Source organism: Oncorhynchus mykiss, chromosome 27 (assembly GCF_013265735.2).
Source record: "Oncorhynchus mykiss isolate Arlee chromosome 27, USDA_OmykA_1.1, whole genome shotgun sequence".
Classification (NCBI taxonomy): domain Eukaryota; kingdom Metazoa; phylum Chordata; class Actinopteri; order Salmoniformes; family Salmonidae; genus Oncorhynchus; species Oncorhynchus mykiss.
Window position 1 is genome coordinate 46,976,338 of NC_048591.1, and position 27,067 is coordinate 47,003,404.

Below are 27,067 nucleotides of genomic sequence, written 5' to 3' on the forward strand. Positions count from 1 at the left end.
TTGGCTGGCCCTCACTTCATACTCGTCGCCAAACCCACTGGCTCCATGTCATCTACAAGACCCTGCTAGGTAAAGTCCCCCCTAATCTCAGCTCGCTGGTCACCATAGCATCACCCACCTGTAGCACGCGCTCCAGCAGGTATATCTCTCTGGTCACCCCCAAAACCAATTCTTTCTTTGGCCGCCTCTCCTTCTAGTTCTCTGCTGCCAATGACTGGAACGAACTACAAAAATCTCTGAAACTGGAAACACTTATCTCCCTCACTAGCTTTAAGCACCAACTGTCAGAGCAGCTCACATATTACAGCATCTGTACATAGCCCACCTATAATTTAGCCCAAACAACTACCTCTTTCCCTACTGTATTTATTTTATTTATTTATTTATTTTGCTCCTTTGCACCCCATTATTTTTATTTCTACTTTGCACATTCTTCCACTGCAAATCTACCATTCCAGTGTTTTACTTGCTATATTGTATTTACTTTGCCACCATGGCCTTTTTTTGCCTTTACCTCCCTTATATCACCTCATTTGCTCACATCGTATATAGACTTGTTTATACTGTATTATTGACTGTATGTTTGTTTTACTCCATGTGTAACTCTGTGTCATTGTATGTGTCAAACTGCTTTGCTTTATCTTGGCCAGGTCGCAATTGTAAATGAGAACTTGTTCTCAACTTGCCTACCTGGTTAAATAAAGGTGAAATAAAATAAAATAAATAAATAAACATTTGGAAAGGCTGTCACCTGTCTATATAAGGTCCCACAGTTGACAGTGCATCAAGGTAGAGTGGCCAGACGGAAGCCACTCCTCAGTAAAAGGCACCTGACAGCCCGCTTGGAATTTTCCAAAAGGCACCTAAAGGACTCTCAGACCATGAGAAACAAGATTCCCTGGTCCCTGGTCCCTGCTCTCGCTCAGCCCAGTCCAAGCTCTTCTCTGTCCTGGCACCTCCATGGTGGAACCAGCCTCCCCCTGAAGGTAGGACGGCAGAGTCCTTGCCCATCTTTCGAAAACATCTGAAACCCCTACCTCTTCAAGGAGTATCTTAAATAATCCCACAGTACCCCCCCCCCCCCCCCCCACCCACCTCGTGAACTAACATTTACACTTGACTTTAATAGCTCAGACCTTGCTGATAGCTACTTTATTAAGTAAAAATGTAATTACTTTGCCTGTGATATGTGGTTGTCTCACCTACTGTAGCTGTCTTAAGATGAATGCACCAACTGTAAGTCGCTCTGGATAACAGTGTTTTCTAAATGACTAAAAATGTAAATGTCATTGAAGTAGATATGTACATAGAGGCAGGGGTAAATTCACTAGGCAACAGGATAGATAATAAACAGTAGGATGGTATGTGTGGAGAGTGTGGGGGAGTAATATAGTGAGTGACCAGTAGCAGGATAAATCGATAGATACGAATGGCAATAAATAATCAATGAACAGCAGTGGTCATTCTGTAATAATGTAGTTACCCTGGTTGATGACTCCCTACTACATCATCATCATCATCATCATATCCCTCCTGTACTTTGTGTATTACTTCAATGGCTGGTCAGGAAACAAACACGTAATAAACAGTGCATACCATACCATAGTAGCCAAGAGAGACTACAGTTCATGCAATATAAAAATATATATAAAAAAATGTCTTCATAAAATGTGATTTTAAATCTAACCTTAACCACCATGATAACCTTGTGCTTAACCCTAACCTTAAATGAAGCACATGTTTTATGATATTACCCATTTTTTAATTTGTGGCTGTGGTAACTACTGAAAACCCCTACTGCTGTTGCTGAGGCTGAGGGAACAAACACTGTTGGTGAAAAAGCCCTGTTGCAGATTTTGCTAAGCAGACTGAATGCATATCGAAATACTTTGAAAAGTCGGGGGAATATCCCCACGTTTGTGGTAAGTGTAGTTAGTATTTTTAAAATGTCACGATTATTTAGCTAACCAATTGGCATATGAAGCATCTTTGCTAGCGACTGAACTAGCTAGGTACCTAGCTAAAAGGCTAGCTGACGTACGTTAGCTGTTTTCTGGGAGGGGAAACCATCGCATGCTATGTAATTAGCTTGTTTGCTTCTTTTTTTTTTTTATATAGATCAGATCTTAGTTTGTAGCTACTAGATAACAACTACAAAAGATGCATTTTCCCCCCAGTTTAGGTGAGCGATATGTTAATAAGTTATTAACAAGAGAGGTTGCTGACCAGCTAGCTAGCTAGGTAGCTAAATCAATGCACCCAGCCAGTTAACATATGCTGCAGCTTTAGCCACGGATGCATACCCTCCCTGGAAAAAATATGATAGTCTTGTTATTCCAAGAGAAATAATATGCCGCTAGCCTTTGTTTTTGCCCCCCCGATACGGATTGGATTGTTATTTTGTTGTTGTTGTAATGAAATGTTAATAATATATAAATGTTATAGACAGGTAGACTAGAACAATGGTAATAGGACATGTTTTGTTCATGTAATTGTGAATTGGGTGGGGGTGGCTGGGGGGCCTTAGCCAGGGCTCTTTCGGTTATGGACGGTCAATACATTTGGTTTGGTATCAGTAACTTGCTAATAACGTTAGCGAGAGATTGCATTTGAAACCCGTGAAAGTAACTAGGCCATCACTTAAATCTAGCTGCATCATGTAATTTCTCTTTTCCTTTCCAGGTTTGCCACATGATAGGCCTACTTCAAAGCAGAAACCCCTGTATGATATTTAAAACAGTATTAGGATAAAATATAGCGTACTATCTCCAATGCATATGTTACGAGGCTGTAATTTGATAGTAACTAGTGGCTAGCTAAAGAGGTTGTTGGCTTTGATTGTTCACTCTCTCGTTCTCTCTCGTTCTCTCTTTCTCTCTCTGTCTCTCTGTCTCTCTCTCTCTCTTTCTCTCTCTGTCTCTCTCTCTGTCTCTCTCTGTCTCTCTCTCTTTCTCTCTCTCTCTCTCTCTCTTGTCTCTCTCTTGTCTCTCTCTGTCTCTCTCTCTTTCTCTCTCTCTTTCTCTCTCTCTTTCTCTCTCTCTTTCTCTCTCTCTTCTCTCTCTCTTCTCTCTCTGTCTCTCTCTCTCTCTCTCTCTGTGTGTGTGTGGACTTCTCCTTGCAGTCTTCCCAACATCACACCATTAGCCCCTGGCAACCAGTCCATAAAGACACATGCAGGCACACTAGGCCCTGCCATAGCAACATCTTGGATCCTTCAAGAGGAAAAAACACTGAATGTGCTTCAGGGAAACACAATGGTTCTTTTGATGTGATGCATAAAAGGCAGCATTTGGAACTAAACACTTACTGTCAGATGCTGGTTAAATGTCAACAGTTGTTTTCTTTCACTTGTAGAACCTCAAAAGCTTCAAGAGCAGCTATTGCCGCTGTTGATGAAATGCAGAACTACTCAACACCTCGTTTTGGGAATAGGCCTTTACTTAAATTCTGTATTGTGCACTTGTTGCCATGCTAAATATCGGTGACGTTATCTAAACTATGCTCAAGGAACCGGTAGGAAGAGGCAGTGTAGCCAAACAGGAGGTTTATAAAGAATCATTTTAATGCAAGGTCAGTATTTGTATTAGGGCGTCCACACGTTGTTGTTTACCTCTGCAGAATGACCTAGAATATTCTGTTATTCAATCCATTGATTTCTCTCTCTCTCTCATTCTCTCTCTCTCGCTCTTTCTCTCTCTCTCTCTCTTTCTCTCTCTCTCTTTCTCTCTCTCTCTCTTTTTCTCTCTCTCGCTCTTTCTCTCTCTTTCTCTCTCTCCCCCCTCTCTTTCTCTCTCTTTCACGCTCTCTCCCCACCCTTTCTCTCTCTTTCTCTTTCACTCTCTCCCCCACCCCCCCTCTCTCTCCCCCCCTCTCTCTCTCTCTCTCCCCCACCCTCTCTCTCTCTCTCTCTCTCTCTCTCCCCCCACCCTTTCTCTCTCTCTCTCTCTCTCTCTCGCTCCCCCCACCCTTTCTCTCTCTCGCTCCCCCCACCCTTTCTCTCTCTCTCTCCCCCCACCCTTTCTCTCTCTCTCTCTCCCCCCACCCTTTCTCTCTCTCTTTCTCACTCTCTCCCCCCACCCTTTCTCTCTCTCTCTTTCTCACTCTCTCCCCCCACCCTTTCTCTCTCTCTCTTTCTCACTCTCTCCCCCCACCCTTTCTCTCTCTTTCTCACTCTCTCCCCCCACCCTTTCTCTCTCTTTCTCACTCTCTCGCCCCACCCTTTCTCTCTCTCTCTCTCTCTCTCCCCCCTCTCTCTCTCTCTCTCCCCCACCCTTTCTCTCTCTCTTTCTCACTCTCTCCCCCCACCCTTTCTATCTCTCTTTCTCACTCTCTCCCCCCACCCTTTCTCTCTCTTTCTCACTCTCTCCCCCCACCCTTTCTCTCTCACTCTCTCCCCCCACCCTCTCACTCTCTCCCCCCACCCTTTCTCTCTCTCTCTCTCCCTTTCTCACTCTCTCCCCCCACCCTTTCTCTCTCTCTCTCCCTTTCTCACTCTCTCCCCCCCACCCTTTCTCTCTCTCTCTCTCCCTTTCTCACTCTCTCCCCCCACCCTCACTCTCTCCCCCCACCCTTTCTCTCTCTCTCTCTCCCTTTCTCACTCTCTCCCCCCACCCTCTCTCTCTCTCTCCCCCCACCCTTTCTTTCTCTCTCTTTTCATCAACAGTTTAGGATGAGCATGGAAGATTATGACTACCTGTTCAAAATTGTACTAATAGGAAATGCTGGTGTTGGGAAAACCTGCCTAGTCCGACGCTTCACTCAGGTTAGTATCGTGATCATACACCAAACCTGCCTGGTCAGATGGCTCACTCAGGTTAGTATCGTGATCATACACCAAACCTGCCTGGTCAGATGGCTCACTCAGGTTAGTATCGTGATCATACACCAAACCTGCCTGGTCAGATGGTTCACTCAGGTTAGTATCGTGATCATACACCAAACCTGCCTGGTCAGATGGTTCACTCAGGTTAGTATCGTGATCATACACCAAACCTGCCTGGTCAGATGGCTCACTCAGGTTAGTATCGTGATCATACACCAAACCTGCCTAGTCTGACACTTCACTCAGGTTAGTATTGTAATCATACACCAAACCTGCCTGGTCAGATGGCTCACTCAGGTTAGTATCGTGATCATACACCAAACCTGCCTGGTCAGATGGCTCACTCAGGTTAGTATCGTGATCATACACCAAACCTGCCTGGTCAGATGGTTCACTCAGGTTAGTATCGTAATCATACACCAAACCTGCCTGGTCAGATGGCTCACTCAGGTTAGTATTGTAATCATACACCAAACCTGCCTAGTCTGACACTTCACTCAGGTTAGTATCATAATCATACACCAAACCTGCCTGGTCAGATGGTTCACTCAGGTTAGTATCGTAATCATACACCAAACCTGCCTAGTCTGACACTTCACTCAGGTTAGTATCGTGATCATACACCAAACCTGCCTGGTCAGATGGCTCACTCAGGTTAGTATCGTGATCATACACCAAACCTGCCTAGTCTGACACTTCACTCAGGTTAGTATTGTAATCATACACCAAACCTGCCTGGTCAGATGGCTCACTCAGGTTAGTATCGTGATCATACACCAAACCTGCCTGGTCAGATGGCTCACTCAGGTTAGTATCGTGATCATACACCAAACCTGCCTGGTCAGATGGTTCACTCAGGTTAGTATCGTAATCATACACCAAACCTGCCTGGTCAGATGGCTCACTCAGGTTAGTATTGTAATCATACACCAAACCTGCCTAGTCTGACACTTCACTCAGGTTAGTATCATAATCATACACCAAACCTGCCTGGTCAGATGGTTCACTCAGGTTAGTATCGTAATCATACACCAAACCTGCCTAGTCTGACACTTCACTCAGGTTAGTATCGTGATCATACACCAAACCTGCCTAGTCAGATGGTTCACTCAGGTTAGTATCGTGATCATACACCAAACCTGCCTAGTCTGACACTTCACTCAGGTTAGTATCGTAATCATACACCAAACCTGCCTGGTCAGATGGTTCACTCAGGTTAGTATCGTAATCATACACCAAACCTGCCTGGTCAGATGGTTCACTCGGGTTAGTATCGTAATCATACACCAAACCTGCCTGGTCAGATGGTTCACTCAGGTTAGTATCGTAATCATACACCAAACCTGCCTAGTCTGACACTTCACTCAGGTTAGTATCGTAATCATACACCAAACCTGCCTAGTCAGATGGTTCACTCAGGTTAGTATCGTGATCATACACCAAACCTGCCTAGTCTGACACTTCACTCAGGTTAGTATCGTGATCATACACCAAACCTGCCTGGTCAGATGGTTCACTCAGGTTAGTATCGTAATCATACACCAAACCTGCCTGGTCAGATGGTTCACTCAGGTTAGTATCGTAATCATACACCAAACCTGCCTAGTCAGATGGTTCACTCAGGTTAGTATCGTGATCATACACCAAACCTGCCTAGTCTGACACTTCACTCAGGTTAGTATCCTAATCATACACCAAACCTGCCTGGTCTGATGGTTCACTCAGGTTAGTATCGTGATCATACACCAAACCTGCCTGGTCAGATGGTTCACTCAGGTTAGTATCGTAATCATACACCAAACCTGCCTGGTCAGATGGTTCACTCAGGTTAGTATCGTAATCATACACCAAACCTGCCTAGTCAGATGGTTCACTCAGGTTAGTATCGTGATCATACACCAAACCTGCCTAGTCTGACACTTCACTCAGGTTAGTATCGTAATCATACACCAAACCTGCCTGGTCAGATGGTTCACTCAGGTTAGTATCGTAATCATACACCAAACCTGCCTGGTCAGATGGTTCACTCAGGTTAGTATCGTGATCATACATCAATCTCATCAGTGAGTTGCGAAAAAAAACAATTATTTTAAATTCTGTAAATTTTTTCCGTTCCGTTTCCCAGGGCCTTTTCCCCCCTGGACAAGGGGCTACCATAGGAGTTGACTTCATGATCAAGACTGTGGAGATCAAAGGGGAAAAAGTAAAGGTGTGTCAATCACACTTCATGTACAATTACTTTAGAGTTCTATAAAGCAGGGTTGCCCAACTGGCGTCCCATGGGCCGAATTTGACCCGCGGGTGATTTTACTTGGCCCCAACAGCAACTCAGCAAAACTGTTTCAAAATATTCTCATGCAGAATAGAGAGATACAGTGGGGCATAAAATGATTTAGTCAGCCACCAATTGTGCAAGTTCTCCCACTTAAAAAGATGAGAAAGGCCTGTAATTTTCATCATAGGTACACTTCCACTATGACAGACAAAATTAGGGGAAAAAAATCCAGAAAATCACATTGTAGAATTTTTTTATGAATTTATTTGCAAATTATGGTGGAAAATAAGTATTTGGTCACCTACAAACAAGCAAGATTTCTGGCTCTCACAGACCTGTAACTTCTTCTTTAAGAGGCTCCTCTGTCCTCCACTCGTTACCTGTATTAATGGCACCTGTTGGAACTTGTTATCAGTATAAAAGACACCTGTCCACAACCTCAAACAGTCACACTCCAAACTCCACTATGGCCAAGACCAAAGAGCTGTCAAAGGACACCAGAAACAAAATTGTAGACCTGCACCAGGCTGGGAAGACTGAAACTGCAATAGGTAAGCAGTTTTGCTTGAAGAAATCAACTGTTGGAGCAATTATTAGGAAATGGAAGACATACAAGACTTAATAATCTCCCTCGATCTGGGGTTCCACGCAAGATCTCACCCCGTGGGGTCAAAATGATCACAAGAACGAAAATCCCAGAACCACACGGGGGACCTAGTGAATGACCTGCAGAGAGTTGGGACCAAAGTAACAAAGCCTACCGTCAGTAACACACTACGCCGCCAGGGACTCAAATCCTGCAGTGCCAGACGTGTCCCCCTGCTTAAGCCAGTACATGTCCAGGCCCGTCTGAAGTTTGCTAGAGAGCATTTGGATGATCCAGAAGAAGATTGGGAGAATGTCATATGGTCAGATGAAACCAAAATATAACTTTTTGGTAAAAACTTAACTCGTCGTGTTTGGAGGACAAAGAATGCTGAGTTGCATCCAAAGAACACCATACCTACTGTGAAGCATGGGGGTGGAAACATCATGCTTTGGGGCTGTTTTTCTGCAAAGGGACCAGGACGACTGATCCGTGTAAAGGAAAGAATGAATGGGGCCATGTATCGTGAGATTTTGAGTGAAAACCTCCTTCCATCAGCAAAGCATTGAAGATGAAACGTGGCTGGGTCTTTCAGCATTTCAAGGTCCTGGAGTGGCCTAGCCAGTCTCCAGATCTCAACCCCATAGAAAATCTTTGGAGGGAGTTGAAGTCCGTGTTGCCCAGCAACAGCCCCAAAACATCACTGCTCTAGAGGAGATCTGCATGGAGGAATGGGCCAAAATACCAGCAACAGTGTGTGAAAACCTTGTGAAGATTTACAGAAAATGTTTGACCTCTGTCATTGCCAACAAAGGGTATATAACAAAGTATTGAGATAAATTTTTATTGACCAAATACTTATTTTCCACCATTATTTGCAAATAAATTCATTAAAAATCCTACAATGTGATTTTCTGGATTTTTTTCCCTCATTTTGTCTGTCATAGTTGAAGTGTACCTATGTTGAAAATTACAGGCCTCTCATATTTTTAAGTGGGAGAACTTGCACAATTGGTGGCTGGCTAAATACTTTTTTGCCCCACTGTATGTGTGATGGTACATAAATGTATTATCATGTTTTAGTGAAATATTATATCTGTTTCGGGCTTCTTGCAGTCAATTTGCAGTCTACACATTATTTATAATTATGTTATGACCCCCTGACCATTCACTCAAGAAGAAATCGGCCTGCGGCTGAATCTCGTTGACGATCCCTGCTGTAAAGGAATCTCGTTGATGATCCCTGCTGTAAAGGAATCTCGTTGATGATCCCTGCTGTGAAGGAATCTCGTTGATGATCCCTGCTGTAAAGGAATCTCGTTGATGATCCCTGCTGTAAAGGAATCTCGTTGATGATCCCTGCTGTAAAGGAATCTCGTTGATGATCCCTGCTGTAAAGGAATCTCGTTGATGATCCCTGCTGTAAAGGAATCTCGTTGACGATCCCTGCTGTAAAGGAATCTCGTTGACGATCCCTGCTGTAAAGGAATCTCGTTGACGATCCCTGCTGTAAAGGAATCTAGTTGACGATCCCTGCTGTAAAGGAATCTAGTTGACGATCCCTGCTGTAAAGGAATCTAGTTGACGATCCCTGCTGTAAAGGAATCTAGTTGACGATCCCTGCTGTAAAGGAATCTAGTTGACGATCCCTGCTGTGAAGGAATCTAGTTGACGATCCCTGATGTAAAGGAATCTAGTTGACGATCCCTGCTGTAAAGGAATCTAGTTGACTATCCCTGCTGTAAAGGAATCTCGTTGATGATCCCTGCTGTAAAGGAATCTCGTTGATGATCCCTGCTGTAAAGGAATCTCGTTGACGATCCCTGCTGTAAAGGAATCTCGTTGACGATCCCTGCTGTAAAGGAATCTAGTTGACGATCCCTGCTGTAAAGGAATCTAGTTGACGATCCCTGCTGTAAAGGAATCTAGTTGACGATCCCTGCTGTGAAGGAATCTAGTTGACTATCCCTGCTGTGAAGGAATCTAGTTGACTATCCCTGCTGTGAAGGAATCTAGTTGACTATCCCTGCTGTAAAGGAATCTAGTTGACGATCCCTGCTGTGAAGGAATCTAGTTGACGATCCCTGCTGTAAAAGGTTTATCACGCATCTCTGTCGTGTCTATAAATGCTCTATAAATCCGTTGTAACTGCTTTATCGTTAGTAATGTGCGACCGTATTATTTTTCCAACGCCAGATTTTGTCTCTCATCATGAGAATCGAAGAACAAACGTTGTCTGTGACGGCCTCCCGGGTGGCGCACTGGTTTAAGGGCGCTGTACTGCAGCGCCAGCTGTGCCATCAGAGTCCCTGGGTTCGCGCCCAGGCTCTGTCGTAACCGGCCACGACCGGGAGGTCCGTGGGGCGACGCACAATTGGCCTAGCGTCGTCCGGGTTAGGGAGGGATTGGTCGGTAGGGATCTCCTTGTCTCATCGCGCACCAGCGACTCCTGTGGCGGGCCGGGCGCAGTGCGCGCTAGCCAAGGTTGCCAGGTGCACGGTGTAGCCTCCGACACATTGGTGCGGCTGGCTTCCGGGTTGGATGCGCGCTGTGTTAAGAAGCAGTGTGGCTTGGTTGGGTTGTGTATCGGAGGACGCATGACTTTCAACCTTCGTCACTCCCGAGCCCGTACGGGAGTTGTAGCGATGAGACAAGATAGTAGCTACTACAACAATTGGATACCACGAAATTGGGGAGAAAAAGGGGTAAAAATTCAACAAAAAAAAAAAAACGTTGTCTGTGACGTGTGGTTGTCCGAATCAAACGTTAGACGAAGGACTAAGGAGCTCTGGATAAAGAGCTGTGATAATGTGATTTGAACACTTTTTTTAAATATTTTCATCCAGCTGCAGATCTGGGACACAGCAGGCCAGGAGCGTTTCCGTTCCATCACCCAGAGTTACTACCGGAGTGCCAACGCACTCATCCTCACCTATGACATCACGTGTGAGGACTCCTTCCGGTGCCTTCCAGAATGGCTGAGGGAGATTGAGCAGTATGCCAACACCACCGTGGTCACTATTTTAGTCGGTGAGATAGCATTCCACATTCTGTAGTAAAGTGTGTACTAAATGACATCCTATTGCCTAGAAAGTGCACTATGTTTGACCAGAGCTCATTGTGGACCAAAAGCAGTGCGTCGCATCACATCGCATTGATGTCAATGTCCCTCTGGTTAAAGGTCAAGCCCATACAAAAGCTATGGTCATCAGTCCAAGGACTAGCTCAACGTAGGAAATCAAAAAGTTATTTGGTATTAAAAGTAGATGGCATCTTTAAATGTGCTATTGGCTTATCAGGGTAGGGTCAGATGTCCTAAAGACGTACTTACCGGTAACTCATTTCTGTAGTTTTATCAGACAATGGGATAACAAGCTAATATTAGATGCAATTGTTCCACAGGGTTAGGTTACCATGCCTCCACTGTAGAATTTGGGAAGGGATTTTATCAGAGTGAAAAGCTTAATAGAAAATGTATAAAATGGATGTTGTTATTGGGCCCCCGGGCTGTATCCAACCGGCCGTGATCAGGAGTCCCATAGGGCCCCCAGGCTGTATCCAACCGGCCGTGATCAGGAGTCCCATAGGGCCCCCAGGCTGTATCCAACCGGCCGTGATCAGGAGTCCCATAGGGCCCCCAGGCTGTATCCAACCGGCCGTGATCAGGAGTCCCATAGGGCCCCAAGGCTGTATCACAACCGGCCGTGATCAGGAGTCCCATAGGGCCCCCAGGCTGTATCACAACCGGCCGTGATCAGGAGTCCCATAGGGCCCCCGGGCCGTATCCAACCGGCCGTGATCAGGAGTCCCATAGGGCCCCCGGGCTGTATCCAACCGGCCGTGATCAGGAGTCCCATAGGGCCCCCAGCCGTGATCAGGAGTCCCATAGGGCCCCCGGGCTGTATCCAACCGGCCGTGATCAGGAGTCCCATAGGGCCCCCGGGCTGTATCCAACCGGCCGTGATCAGGAGTCCCATAGGGCCCCCGGGCTGTATCCAACCGGCCGTGATCAGGAGTCCCATAGGGCCCCCGGGCCGTATCCAACCGGCCGTGATCAGGAGTCCTATAGGGCCCCCAGCCGTGATCAGGAGTCCCATAGGGCCCCCAGGCTGTATCCAACCGGCCGTGATCAGGAGTCCCATAGGGCTCCCAGCCGTGATCAGGAGTCCCATAGGGCCCCCAGGCTGTATCCAACCGGCCATGATCAGGAGTCCCATAGGGCCCCCAGGCTGTTTCCAACTGGCCGTGATCAGGAGTCCCATGGGGCCCCCGGGCTGTATCCAACCGGCCGTGATCAGGAGTCCCATAGGGCTCCCAGCCGTGATCAGGAGTCCCATAGGGCCCCCAGGCTGTATCCAACCGGCCGTGATCAGGAGTCCCATAGGGCCCCCAGGCTGTTTCCAACCGGCCGTGATCAGGAGTCCCATAGGGCCCCCAGGCTGTATCCAACCGGCCGTGATCAGGAGTCCCATAGGGCCCCAAGGCTGTATCACAACCGGCCGTGATCAGGAGTCCCATAGGGCCCCCAGGCTGTATCACAACCGGCCGTGATCAGGAGTCCCATAGGGCCCCCGGGCCGTATCCAACCGGCCGTGATCAGGAGTCCCATAGGGCCCCCGGGCTGTATCCAACCGGCCGTGATCAGGAGTCCCATAGGGCCCCCAGCCGTGATCAGGAGTCCCATAGGGCCCCCGGGCTGTATCCAACCGGCCGTGATCAGGAGTCCCATAGGGCCCCCGGGCTGTATCCAACCGGCCGTGATCAGGAGTCCCATAGGGCCCCCGGGCTGTATCCAACCGGCCGTGATCAGGAGTCCCATAGGGCCCCCGGGCCGTATCCAACCGGCCGTGATCAGGAGTCCCATAGGGCCCCCAGCCGTGACCAGGAGTCCCATGGGGCCCCCCCCCAGGCTGTATCCAACCGGCCGTGATCAGGAGTCCCATAGGGCTCCCAGCCGTGATCAGGAGTCCCATAGGGCCCCCAGGCTGTATCCAACCGGCCATGATCAGGAGTCCCATAGGGCCCCCAGGCTGTTTCCAACCGGCCTTGATCAGGAGTCCCATGGGGCCCCCGGGCTGTATCCAACCGGCCGTGATCAGGAGTCCCATAGGGCTCCCAGCCGTGATCAGGAGTCCCATAGGGCCCCCAGGCTGTATCCAACCGGCCGTGATCAGGAGTCCCATAGGGCCCCCAGGCTGTTTCCAACCGGCCGTGATCAGGAGTCCCATAGGGCCCCCAGCCGTGATCAGGAGTCCCATAGGGCCCCCAGCCGTGATCAGGAGTCCCATAGGGCCCCCAGGCTGTATCCAACCGGCCGTGATCAGGAGTCCCATAGGGCCCCCAGGCTGTTTCCAACCGGCCGTGATCAGGAGTCCCATAGGCCCCCAGCCGTGATCAGGAGTCCCATAGGGCCCCCAGGCTGTATCCAACCGGCCGTGATCAGGAGTCCCATAGGGCTCCCAGCCGTGATCAGGAGTCCCATAGGGCCCCCAGGCTGTTTCCAACCGGCTGTGATCAGGAGTCCCATAGGGCCCCCGGGCTGTATCACAACCGGCCGTGATCAGGAGTCCCATAGGGCCCCCAGCCGTGATCAGGAGTCCCATAGGGCTCCCAGCCGTGATCAGGAGTCCCATAGGGCCCCCAGGCTGTATCCAACCGGCCGTGATCAGGAGTCCCATAGGGCCCCCAGGCTGTTTCCAACCGGCCGTGATCAGGAGTCCCATAGGGCCCCCAGCCGTGATCAGGAGTCCCATAGGGCCCCCAGCCGTGATCAGGAGTCCCATAGGGCCCCGTGGCTGTATCCAACCGGCCGTGATCAGGAGTCCCATAGGGCCCCCGGGCTGTATCACAACCGGCCGTGATCAGGAGTCCCATAGGCCCCCAGCCGTGATCAGGAGTCCCATAGGGCCCCCAGGCTGTATCCAACCGGCCGTGATCAGGAGTCCCATAGGGCCCCCAGCCGTGATCAGGAGTCCCATAGGGCCCCCAGCCGTGATCAGGAGTCCCATAGGGCCCCGTGGCTGTATCCAACCGGCCGTGATCAGGAGTCCCATAGGGCCCCCGGGCTGTATCCAACCGGCCGTGATCAGGAGTCCCATAGGGCCCCCGGGCTGTATCCAACCGGCTGTGATCAGGAGTCCCATAGGGCCCCCAGCCGTGATCAGGAGTCCCATAGGGCCCCCGGGATGTATCACAACCGGCCGTGATCAGGAGTCCCATAGGGCCCCCAGCCGTGATCAGGAGTCCCATAGGGCCCCCAGCCGTGATCAGGAGTCCCATAGGGCCCCGTGGCTGTATCCAACCGGCCGTGATCAGGAGTCCCATAGGGCCCCCGGGCTGTATCCAACCGGCCGTGATCAGGAGTCCCATAGGGCCCCCGGGCTGTATCCAACCGGCTGTGATCAGGAGTCCCATAGGGCCCCCAGCCGTGATCAGGAGTCCCATAGGGCCCCCAGGCTGTATCCAACCGGCCGTGATCAGGAGTCCCATAGGGCCCCCAGGCTGTATCCAACCGGCCGTGATCAGGAGTCCCATAGGGCCCCCAGGCTGTATCCAACCGGCCGTGATCAGGAGTCCCATAGGGCCCCCAGGCTGTATCCAACCGGCCGTGATCAGGAGTCCCATAGGGCCCCCAGGCTGTATCCAACCGGCCGTGATCAGGAGTCCCATAGGGCCCCCAGGCTGTATCACAACCGGCCGTGATCAGGAGTCCCATAGGTCCCCGGGCTGTATCACAACCGGCCGTGATCAGGAGTCCCATAGCGCCCCCAGGCTGTATCCAACCGGCCGTGATCAGGAGTCCCATAGGGCCCCCAGGCTGTATCCAACCGGCCGTGATCAGGAGTCCCATAGGGCCCCCAGGCTGTTTCCAACCGGCCGTGATCAGGAGTCCCATGGGGCCCCCGGGCTGTATCCAACCGGCCGTGATCAGGAGTCCCATAGGGCTCCCAGCCGTGATCAGGAGTCCCATAGGGCCCCCAGGCTGTATCCAACCGGCCGTGATCAGGAGTCCCATAGGGCCCCCAGGCTGTTTCCAACCGGCCGTGATCAGGAGTCCCATAGGGCCCCCAGCCGTGATCAGGAGTCCCATAGGGCCCCCAGCCGTGATCAGGAGTCCCATAGGGCCCCGTGGCTGTATCCAACCGGCCGTGATCAGGAGTCCCATAGGGCCCCCGGGCTGTATCACAACCGGCCGTGATCAGGAGTCCAATAGGCCCCCAGCCGTGATCAGGAGTCCCATAGGGCCCCCGGGCTGTATCCAACCGGCCGTGATCAGGAGTCCCATAGGGCTCCCAGCCGTGATCAGGAGTCCCATAGGGCCCCCAGGCTGTTTCCAACCGGCTGTGATCAGGAGTCCCATAGGGCCCCCGGGCTGTATCACAACCGGCCGTGATCAGGAGTCCCATAGGGCCCCCAGCCGTGATCAGGAGTCCCATAGGGCCCCCAGCCGTGATCAGGAGTCCCATAGGGCCCCGTGGCTGTATCCAACCGGCCGTGATCAGGAGTCCCATAGGGCCCCCGGGCTGTATCCAACCGGCCGTGATCAGGAGTCCCATAGGGCCCCCGGGCTGTATCCAACCGGCTGTGATCAGGAGTCCCATAGGGCCCCCAGCCGTGATCAGGAGTCCCATAGGGCCCCCAGGCTGTATCCAACCGGCCGTGATCAGGACTCCCATAGGGCCCCCAGGCTGTATCCAACCGGCCGTGATCAGGAGTCCCATAGGGCCCCCAGGCTGTATCCAACCGGCCGTGATCAGGAGTCCCATAGGGCCCCCAGGCTGTATCCAACCGGCCGTGATCAGGAGTCCCATAGGGCCCCCAGGCTGTATCACAACCGGCCGTGATCAGGAGTCCCATAGGGCCCCGGGCTGTATCACAACCGGCCGTGATCAGGAGTCCCATAGCGCCCCCAGGCTGTATCCAACCGGCCGTGATCAGGAGTCCCATAGGGCCCCCAGGCTGTATCCAACCGGCCGTGATCAGGAGTCCCATAGGGCCCCCAGGCTGTATCACAACCGGCCATGATCAGGAGTCCCATAGGGCCCCGGGCTGTATCACAACCGGCCGTGATCAGGAGTCCCATAGGGCCCCAGGCTGTATCACAACCGGCCGTGATCAGGAGTCCCATAGGGCCCCGGGCTGTATCACAACCGGCCGTGATCAGGAGTCCCATAGGGCCCCGGGCTGTATCACAACCGGCCGTGATCAGGAGTCCCATAGGGCCCCCAGCCGTGATCAGGAGTCCCATAGGGCCCCCAGGCTGTATCACAACCGGCCGTGATCAGGAGTCCCATAGGGCCCCCAGGCTGTATCCAACCAGCCGTGATCAGGAGTCCCATAGGGCCCCGGGCTGTATCCAACCGGCCGTGATCAGGAGTCCCATAGGGCCCCCAGGCTGTATCCAACTGGCCGTGATCAGGAGTCCCATAGGGCCCCCGGGCTGTATCCAACCGGCCGTGATCAGGAGTCCCATAGGGCCCCCAGGCTGTATCCAACCGGCCGTGATCAGGAGTCCCATAGGGCCCCCGGGCTGTATCCAACCGGCCGTGATCAGGAGTCCCATAGGTCCCCCAGGCTGTATCCAACCGGCCGTGATCAGGAGTCCCATAGGGCCCCCGGGCTGAATCCAACCGGCCGTGATCAGGAGTCCCATAGGGCCCCCAGGCTGTATCCAACTGGCCGTGATCAGGAGTCCCATAGGGCCCCCAGGCTGTATCCAACCGGCCGTGATCAGGAGTCCCATAGGGCCCCCAGGCTGTATCCAACCGGCCGTGATCAGGAGTCTCATAGGGCCCCCGGGCTGTATCCAACCGGCCGTGATCAGGAGTCCCATAGGGCCCCCGGGCTGTATCCAACCGGCCGTGATCAGGAGTCCCATAGGGCCCCCGGGCTGTATCCAACCGGCTGTGATCAGGAGTCCCATAGGGCCCCCAGCCGTTATCAGGAGTCCCATAGGGCCCCCAGGCTGTATCCAACCGGCCGTGATCAGGAGTCCCATAGGGCCCCCAGGCTGTATCCAACCGGCCGGGATCAGGAGTCCCATAGGGCCCCCAGGCTGTATCCAACCGGCCGTGATCAGGAGTCCCATAGGGCCCCCAGGCTGTATCCAACCGGCCGTGATCAGGAGTCCCATAGGGCCCCAGGCTGTATCACAACCGGCCGTGATCAGGAGTCCCATAGGGCCCCGGGCTGTATCACAACCGGCCGTGATCAGGAGTCCCATAGGGCCCCGGGCTGTATCACAACCGGCCGTGATCAGGAGTCCCATAGGGCCCCCAGCCGTGATCAGGAGTCCCATAGGGCCCCCAGGCTGTATCACAACCGGCCGTGATCAGGAGTCCCATAGGGCCCCCAGGCTGTATCCAACCAGCCGTGATCAGGAGTCCCATAGGGCCCCGGGCTGTATCCAACCGGCCGTGATCAGGAGTCCCATAGGGCCCCCAGGCTGTATCCAACTGGCCGTGATCAGGAGTCCCATAGGGCCCCCGGGCTGTATCCAACCGGCCGTGATCAGGAGTCCCATAGGGCCCCCAGGCTGTATCCAACCGGCCGTGATCAGGAGTCCCATAGGGCCCCGGGCTGTATCACAACCGGCCGTGATCAGGAGTCCCATAGGGCCCCCAGCCGTGATCAGGAGTCCCATAGGGCCCCCAGGCTGTATCACAACCGGCCGTGATCAGGAGTCCCATAGGGCCCCCAGGCTGTATCCAACCAGCCGTGATCAGGAGTCCCATAGGGCCCCGGGCTGTATCCAACCGGCCGTGATCAGGAGTCCCATAGGGCCCCCAGGCTGTATCCAACTGGCCGTGATCAGGAGTCCCATAGGGCCCCCGGGCTGTATCCAACCGGCCGTGATCAGGAGTCCCATAGGGCCCCCAGGCTGTATCCAACCGGCCGTGATCAGGAGTCCCATAGGGCCCCCGGGCTGTATCCAACCGGCCGTGATCAGGAGTCCCATAGGTCCCCCAGGCTGTATCCAACCGGCCGTGATCAGGAGTCCCATAGGGCCCCCGGGCTGAATCCAACCGGCCGTGATCAGGAGTCCCATAGGGCCCCCAGGCTGTATCCAACTGGCCGTGATCAGGAGTCCCATAGGGCCCCCAGGCTGTATCCAACCGGCCGTGATCAGGAGTCCCATAGGGCCCCCAGGCTGTATCCAACCGGCCGTGATCAGGAGTCTCATAGGGCCCCCGGGCTGTATCCAACCGGCCGTGATCAGGAGTCCCATAGGGCCCCCGGGCTGTATCCAACCGGCCGTGATCAGGAGTCCCATAGGGCCCCCGGGCTGTATCCAACCGGCTGTGATCAGGAGTCCCATAGGGCCCCCAGCCGTTATCAGGAGTCCCATAGGGCCCCCAGGCTGTATCCAACCGGCCGTGATCAGGAGTCCCATAGGGCCCCCAGGCTGTATCCAACCGGCCGGGATCAGGAGTCCCATAGGGCCCCCAGGCTGTATCCAACCGGCCGTGATCAGGAGTCCCATAGGGCCCCCAGGCTGTATCCAACCGGCCGTGATCAGGAGTCCCATAGGGCCCCCAGCCGTGATCAGGAGTCCCATAGGGCCCCCAGGCTGTATCACAACCGGCCGTGATCAGGAGTCCCATGGGGCCCCCAGGCTGTATCACAACCGGCCGTGATCAGGAGTCCCATAGGGCCCCCAGGCTGTATCACAACCGGCCATGATCAGGAGTCCCATAGGGCCCCGGGCTGTATCACAACCGGCCGTGATCAGGAGTCCCATAGGGCCCCAGGCTGTATCACAACCGGCCGTGATCAGGAGTCCCATAGGGCCCCGGGCTGTATCACAACCGGCCGTGATCAGGAGTCCCATAGGGCCCCGGGCTGTATCACAACCGGCCGTGATCAGGAGTCCCATAGGGCCCCCAGCCGTGATCAGGAGTCCCATAGGGCCCCCAGGCTGTATCACAACCGGCCGTGATCAGGAGTCCCATAGGGCCCCCAGGCTGTATCCAACCGGCCGTGATCAGGAGTCCCATAGGGCCCCCGGGCTGTATCCAACCGGCCGTGATCAGGAGTCCCATAGGGCCCCCAGGCTGTATCCAACCGGCCGTGATCAGGAGTCCCATAGGGCCCCCGGGCTGTATCCAACCGGCCGTGATCAGGAGTCCCATAGGTCCCCCAGGCTGTATCCAACCGGCCGTGATCAGGAGTCCCATAGGGCCCCCGGGCTGAATCCAACCGGCCGTGATCAGGAGTCTCATAGGGCCCCCGGGCTGTATCCAACCGGCCGTGATCAGGAGTCCCATAGGGCCCCCAGGCTGTATCCAACCGGCCGTGATCAGGAGTCCCATAGGTCCCCCAGGCTGTATCCAACCGGCCGTGATCAGGAGTCCCATAGGGCCCCCAGGCTGTATCCAACCGGCCGTGATCAGGAGTCCCATAGGTCCCCCAGGCTGTATCCAACCGGCCGTGATCAGGAGTCCCATAGGGCGGTACACAATTTGTCCAGCGTCGTCCGGGTTTGGGGAGGGTTAGGGGAGGGGTAGGGGAGGGTTTGGGGAGGGGTAGGGGAGGGTTTGGGGAGGGTTAGGGGAGGGTTTGGGGAGGGGTAGGGGAGGGTTTGGGGAGGGGTAGGGGAGGGTTAGGGGAGGGTTTGAGGAGGGTTAGGGGAGGGTTTGGGGAGGGTTTGAGGAGGGTTTGGGGAGGGTTTGAGGAGGGGTAGGGGAGGGTTTGGGGAGGGTTTGAGGAGGGTTAGGGGAGGGTTTGAGGAGGGGTAGGGGAGGGTTTGGGGAGGGTTTGAGGAGGGTTAGGGGAGGGTTAGGGGAGGGTTTGGGGAGGGTTAGGGGAGGGGTATGGGAGGGGTAGGGGAGGGTTTGGGGAGGGTTTGGGGAGGGTTAGGGGAGGGTTTGAGGAGGGTTTGGGGAGGGGTAGGGGAGGGTTTGAGGAGGGTTTGGGGAGGGTTAGGGGAGGGTTTGGGGAGGGGTAGGCCGTCATTGTAAAATAAAACATTTGTTCTTAACTGACTTGCCTAGTTAAATAAAGGTTAAATTAAAAAATATATTAAAATTGGACGCTTTCCATCCTATCTGCTATTGAAAATATTTACAATGGATAACTCCCTTCTTGGAACGTTGTTATTATTTTTTTGGGGCAAAGAACAGAACTTGTGAACAAGATCCAACAGTGTCGTTGATGCTTAATGTCAGCGATGAGAGGTTAAAGTCACACCGTAAGAATCAGCCTGTACACTAGACACTATGGCTGACGGTCAATATGAAAAGAGGAACATGTCCATTCTCTTCCAGTGTATTTCATTCAATGTCATTGAAGTTTACAGTCACACAGACGCATATTTCCCTTCTCTTTTTCCTTTCACCCCCCCCCCCCCCTCCCAGGCAATAAGATCGACCTTCTCTTTTTCCTTTCACCCCCCCTCCCAGGCAATAAGATCGACCTTCTCTTTTTCCTTTCACCCCCCCCCCCCCCAGGCAATAAGATCGACCTTCTCTTTTTCCTTTCACCCCCCCCCCCCCCCCCCAGGCAATAAGATCGACCTTCTCTTTTTCCTTTCACCCCCCCCCCCCCAGGCAATAAGATCGACCTTCTCCTTTTCCTTTCACCCCCCCCCCACCCCAGGCAATAAGATCAACCTTCTCTTTTTCCTTTCACCCCCCCTCCCAGGCAATAAGATCAACCTTCTCTTTTTCCTTTCACCCCCCCCCAGGCAATAAGATCGACCTTCTCTTTTTCCTTTCACCCCCCCCCCCCCCAGGCAATAAGATCAACCTTCTCTTTTTCCTTTCACCCCCCCTCCCAGGCAATAAGATCAACCTTCTCTTTTTCCTTTCACCCCCCCCCCAGGCAATAAGATCGACCTTCTCTTTTTCCTTTCACCCCCCCCAGGCAATAAGATCGACCTTCTCTTTTTCCTTTCACCCCCCCTCCCAGGCAATAAGATCGACCTTCTCTTTTTCCTTTCACCCCCCCCCCCCCCCCCAGGCAATAAGATCGACCTTCTCTTTTTCCTTTCACCCCCCCCAGGCAATAAGATCAACCTTCTCTTTTTCCTTTCACCCCCCCCCCCCAGGCAATAAGATCAACCTTCTCTTTTTCCTTTCACCCCCCCTCCCAGGCAATAAGATCAACCTTCTCTTTTTCCTTTCACCCCCCCTCCCAGGCAATAAGATCGACCTTCTCTTTTTCCTTTCACCCCCCCCTCCCAGGCAATAAGATCGACCTAGCGGAGAAGAGGGAAGTCATGAGGCAGAGAGCTGAAGAGTTTGCGAACTCCCAGAGCATGCTTTATCTGGAGACCTCCGCGAAGGAGTCTGATAACGTGGAGAAGCTCTTTCTGGATCTGGCCTGCGAGCTGATCCGCGATGCCAAACAGAACACGCTGGACAACAATGACACGGCTAACGCTATGCCAGGAGAGGGGAAAACCATCAGCTACCTAGGTTGCTGCAGCACTAACTAGGTCAGATTCTAGAGTGCTGGGTCGTGTTCATTCCTGTTCATAAGGGCACAACACCAACACCAACAGGGGGGGTTCTTATCGGACAGATTTAGCTCAGTACCTTCCGCTAACCCTCTGTTTTCGGGACGTTTTTCTTCCCAAGTTGAATGCCTATTGAACACCACCCTGTACTGTATTCTGGCCATGCAGCTGTGCTGAGTGCACTACGACATAGACCTAACGCAGAGGATCGGAGATGACAGGATGCCTCTTTCTTGTCTGTTTTGTCCCAGACTTCATGGTGCCACTTGTCAGTCACTCTTTTGAGAGTCCCTCCCATGGCCTTTTTTATTTTTTACATTCAACAGTATGATCTGTCCAATCACCTTCTTGTTGTTTTATCCTCTGTGGGAATAGAAATGTTGAGAGGATGCAATACAAGTTGCTGCCACTAGATGGGAGTACATAACCTTATATCCCTGGTGCAACGGGATTGAACAGACTGTACTATAGGCCTTGTTGCAAACTGATGTAATATATTGGGATTTATTTTTATTTATTTTTTCCCCCAAAGGAAATCTGAGGAAGGTTTTAAGAGGTTAAATGTATTCATACACCATTCATTCATTCAACGGAGAGAGGGGGGTTGTGCCTCCTGTCCTGTGAGTTGGTGGGTAGATTAAAAACACAAATATCCAGGAGTAGCTATTACCAGCACCTGATTTTCAAAAGCACCACAATTATTTCCTCACAAACAGGACATGTACAGCCCAATTCGAGTTCTTTAATTTGTCAACAACAAATGATCTGAATAGGATTGAATAGATTAATGTGTGTGAATGAGAATCCACCCAACCACTTTTATATATATATAAAAATACAATTCAAACACTTATGCATTTAAATTTTGACGCATGCTACACGAAATGGTTTGTTAGTTAGCTATTGTAGCCTACCTCTACAATGCACAACATTTACAGTGCCTTGCGAAAGTATTCGGCCCCCTTGAACTTTACGACCTTTTGCCACATTTCAGGCTTCAAACGTAAAGATATAAAACTGTCTTTTTTTTGTGAAGAATCAACAACAAGTGGGACACAATCATGAAGTGGAACGACATTTATTGGATATTTCAAACTTTTTTAACAAATCAAACTTACTTTCGCAAGGCACTGTAATATATAGATATTATATACCCTTCCGATTTAGGCTTCCTCAGTTGACCTATTGGTTATTGAGTAATTGATTGGGGCCATTTTTAAAAAAAATTTTTTACAAGTATTGAAAGAAATGGAAAAGATCAATTTACCAGAAGTGATCAATAAAGGGTTTTGTGTTTATTCCTCATCAGTACACTTTATGTCCGAGAGCTCATAAGTTAAAGTTAAAATTCCTTCAAGTAGCAAACACCCAGTGTGACTTTAACTCATTTCAAACCTTAGCATTATTATAAAATTGATTTGCACAAGTCATTTTGTCTCTCGGCTCAATTCACTCAAGTGGCAAATGGTGTATGTAGTTTGACACGCCTGAATACAATGCAGAGCGGTGTGATAAAGAAAGCAGTCGTGTGTGTGTGTGTGTGTGTATCCCACGCTATCCTCCATGTAGTCCGTGCTCTCTACTTTTGACCACAGCCCTATGAGCCCCTATGGGCTCTGGTCAAAAGGTAGTGTGCTATTATAGAGAATAGGGACGATGCTGAAGTATTGTTTTTTGTCTGCTTTTGTCTTATGAATGATTGATGGATGTTCATTTCAGATAATGTACCAGTGTTCATGAATGGTGTTCATTTCAGATAATGTACCAGTGTTCATGAATGGTGTTCATTTCAGATAATGTACCAGTGTTCATGAATGGTGTTCATTTCAGATAATGTACCAGTGTTCATGAATGGTGTTCATTTCAGATAATGTACCAGTGTTCATGAATTATGTTCATTTCAGATAATGTACCAGTGTTCATGAATGATGGATGTTCATTTCAGATAATGTACCAGTGTTCATGAATGATGTTCATTTCAGATAATGTACCAGTGTTCATGAATGATGTTCATTTCAGATAATGTACCAGTGTTCATGAATGGTGTTCATTTCAGATAATGTACCAGTGTTCATGAATTATGTTCATTTCAGATAATGGACCAGTGTTCATGAATGATGGTGGATGTTCATTTCAGATAATGTACCAGTGTTCATGAATGATGGATGTTCATTTCAGATAATGGACCAGTGTTCATGAATGATGTTCATTTCAGATAATGTACCAGTGTTCATGAATGATGGATGTTCATTTCAGATAATGTACCAGTGTTCATGAATGATGTTCATTTCAGATAATGTACCAGTGTTCATGAATTATGTTCATTTCAGATAATGTACCAGTGTTCATGAATGGTGTTCATTTCAGATAATGTACCAGTGTTCATGAATTATGTTCATTTCAGATAATGGACCAGTGTTCATGAATGATGGATGTTCATTTCAGATAATGGACCAGTGTTCATGAATGATGGATGTTCATTTCAGATAATGTACCAGTGTTCATGAATGATGGATGTTCATTTCAGATAATGTACCAGTGTTCATGAATGATGTTCATTTCAGATAATGGACCAGTGTTCATGAATGATGGATGTTCATTTCAGATAATGTACCAGTGTTCATGAATGATGTTCATTTCAGATAATGGACCAGTGTTCATGAATGATGGATGTTCATTTCAGATAATGGACCAGTGTTCATGAATGATGGATGTTCATTTCAGATAATGGACCAGTGTTCATGAATGATGTTCATTTCAGATAATGTACCAGTGTTCATGAATGATGGATGTTCATTTCAGATAATGGACCAGTGTTCATGAATGATGTTCATTTCAGATAATGTACCAGTGTTCATGAATGATGTTCATTTCAGATAATGTACCAGTGTTCATGAATGATGTTCATTTCGGATAATGGACCCGCGTCTATGACTAAACGTAACAATTCCCTTAATGCATTCGTCTGATTGTTTGCACATGTTATTACAATGGAACTGTGAATCTATATTTTTTTAGTTTAAAATAGATTCTCAACATATTACCTGCTGCTCCTTTGTTTTTCACATTTTCATGTTGTCTAATATGAAAATCAAACCCGTACTCAAGAATAGATTATATTTATTCTTCAGTTAAACACAATTCTGTTTATCGCCAATTGTATTATTTGTATTTCGATGAATGCATCGTTACTTGATAATGCATTTTAATAATGCACTACATTAACTATTCAGTTAACCCATAGCCTCTAGTTAGCTGCACGGGAAATATATTTAAACTTTTTCCAAGTGTTTTAAAACATTAAGTTAGAAATGTATTTGTTTTCTTCGCGGTTGATTTTTTTTTTAAAGGGGCAATCTGCTGTTTCTAAACACATGGTTCGATTTAAATGAGTGTCAGCTGTTTCCAGACATCACAATGAATCTAATATTAAGATGAGTCCATGACATCTCATGTGATCTATTGTGATTTTTAGAGTGACCAATCACAGGAAATGTGAATTATTATGTGGATTATAATTAATGAACATTTTTTTTTTTTTTTTTCGTTGGGGGGGTTTATACGTTTTTCGTTAGGGCAACTTGAGTCTGAAATTTCAAAGTGGAAATGACAAACTTTAGAAGCATTTTTAAAACGTTTGCAATTCTCAGCAACAAAAGAGTGATCAAATTAAGAGACTACATCTGTAGTTGATTGCCCAACGTTTGCCGTGATTTGAAAGTGTCATGCATTCTATATTACCACATTTTTCTTTGAAAGCAAAACATTTTCGATTTTTAGTTTTGTACACAGAATTATTTGTAGCCTGGGTACCAGTCTGTTTGTACTAACATTCCACTCCTTTGTACTCCTTGTGGAATGTTGGAATGTTGGCATAAAACAGGTCTGGATTTCAGGATAATTAGTACTGTATTCCATATTCTTATGCTTTTGGTGTTTTTATCTTACAGCTCCTGCCATATATTTGAGTGTCTTCTAGCTTTATTTTCTAGACCTGATCGCCATGGTGTACTGTTGTTACCAAGCATCATAATCTGCTGTATATTGATAGTGTAGTTTTAATATTTAAATTTCTTGTTTGTTGTAACGCCTGTATTTTAACTTAGCACTTTTCTTTTATATTACTGGCTATATATAAATATATATATATATACTTTTTTTTGTCCTCCTGAACAGTATTTGATCAAACTAATGTTAATCTAGCTGATATTGCTGTCTTTTGACTGCTACAGTACTGAGTAACTTGGTCAAACTGCTACAGTACTGAGTAACTTGGTCAAACTGCTACAGTGCTGAGTAACTTGGTCAAACTGCTACAGTACTGAGTAACTTGGTCAAACTGCTACAGTACTGAGTAACTTGGTCAAACTGCTACAGTACTGAGTAACTTGGTCAAACTGCTACAGTACTGAGTAACTTGGTCAAACTGCTACAGTGCTGAGTAACTTGGTCAAACTGCTACAGTGCTGAGTAACTTGGTCAAACTGCTACAGTGCTGAGTAACTTGGTCAAACTGCTACAGTACTGAGTAACTTGGTCAAACTGCTACAGTACTGAGTAACTTGGTCAAACTGCTACAGTACTGAGTAACTTGGTCAAACTGCTACAGTGCTGAGTAACTTGGTCAAACTGCTACAGTGCTGAGTAACTTGGTCAAACTGCTACAGTACTGAGTAACTTGGTCAAACTGCTACAGTACTGAGTAACTTGGTCAAACTGCTACAGTGCTGAGTAACTTGGTCAAACTGCTACAGTGCTGAGTAACTTGGTCAAACTGCTACAGTACTGAGTAACTTGGTCAAACTGCTACAGTGCTGAGTAACTTGGTCAAACTGCTACAGTACTGAGTAACTTGGTCAAACTGCTACAGTGCTGAGTAACTTGGTCAAACTGCTACAGTGCTGAGTAACTTGGTCAAACTGCTACAGTGCTGAGTAACTTGGTCAAACTGCTACAGTACTGAGTAACTTGGTCAAACTGCTACAGTGCTGAGTAACTTGGTCAAACTGCTACAGTGCTGAGTAACTTGGTCAAACTGCTACAGTGCTGAGTAACTTGGTCAAACTGCTACAGTGCTGAGTAACTTGGTCAAACTGTGTTTATCCATGTTTCATGTCTCGTACCTTTTCTTCTATGGTCTAGAGACTCGAGAGGGAGAAATACACAGTACAATACTTCAATAGAATACAGTAAAAACCTTCAATAGAATACAGTAAAAAACCTTCAATAGAATATAGTAAAAACCTTCAATAGAATACAGTAAAAAACCTTCAATAGAATACAGTAAAAACCTACAATAGAATACAGTAAAAAACCTTCAATAGAATACAGTAAAAAACCTTCAATAGAATACAGTAAAAACCTTCAATATAATACAGTAAAAACCTTCAATAGAATACAGTACAATACTTCAATAGAATACAGTGAAAAACCTTCAATAGAATACAGTAAACCTTCAATAGAATACAGTAAAAACCTTCAATAGAATACAGTACAATACTTCAATAGAATACAGTAAAAACCTTCAATAGAATACAGTACAATACTTCAATAGAATACAGTAAAAACCTTCAATAGAATACAGTAAAAAACCTTCAATAGAATACAGTAAAAACCTTCAATATAATACAGTAAAAACCTTCAATAGAATACAGTACAATACTTCAATAGAATACAGTAAAAACCTTCAATAGAATACAGTAAACCTTCAATAGAATACAGTAAAAACCTTCAATAGAATACAGTAAAAACCTTCAATAGAATACAGTAAAAACCTTCAATAGAATACAGTAAACCTTCAATAGAATACAGTAAAAACCTTCAATAGAATACAGTAAAAACCTTCAATAGAATACAGTAAAAACCTTCAATAGAATACAGTAAACCTTCAATAGAATACAGTACAATACTTCAATAGAATACAGT

At 49.1% G+C, this 27,067-nt stretch overlaps 1 protein-coding gene across 2 annotated transcripts; it reads left to right on the plus strand.

The window, feature by feature from the left end:
* The first annotated feature begins 1,765 nt into the window (after positions 1-1,765).
* Positions 1,766-27,067, plus strand: rab30 (RAB30, member RAS oncogene family). 2 transcript variants are annotated; one of them, XM_036965304.1, is made up of 5 exons: positions 1,766-1,922; positions 4,664-4,762; positions 6,948-7,031; positions 10,530-10,713; positions 20,868-27,067. In XM_036965304.1, exons 2-5 carry the CDS (start codon positions 4,670-4,672, stop codon positions 21,119-21,121), a joined length of 615 nt encoding a protein of 204 aa, XP_036821199.1. In that variant the 5' UTR covers positions 1,766-1,922; positions 4,664-4,669; the 3' UTR covers positions 21,122-27,067. The 2 variants fall into 2 exon arrangements, with proteins under 2 accessions (XP_036821199.1, XP_036821200.1); XM_036965305.1 differs by lacking the exon at positions 1,766-1,922 and adding an exon at positions 1,990-2,182.

What these genes read in the sequence shown, in the direction of transcription:
- rab30 (XM_036965304.1), top strand. Translation starts at nt 4,670, where the DNA reads ATGAGCATGGAAGATTATGACTACCTGTTCAAAATTGTACTAATAGGA. An exon ending in TAGTCCGACGCTTCACTCAG is followed by an intron (nt 4,763 to 6,947) that starts GTTAGTATCGTG and finishes TCCGTTTCCCAG; the next exon opens with GGCCTTTTCCCCCCTGGACA. An exon ending in TCAAAGGGGAAAAAGTAAAG is followed by an intron (nt 7,032 to 10,529) that starts GTGTGTCAATCA and finishes ATTTTCATCCAG; the next exon opens with CTGCAGATCTGGGACACAGC.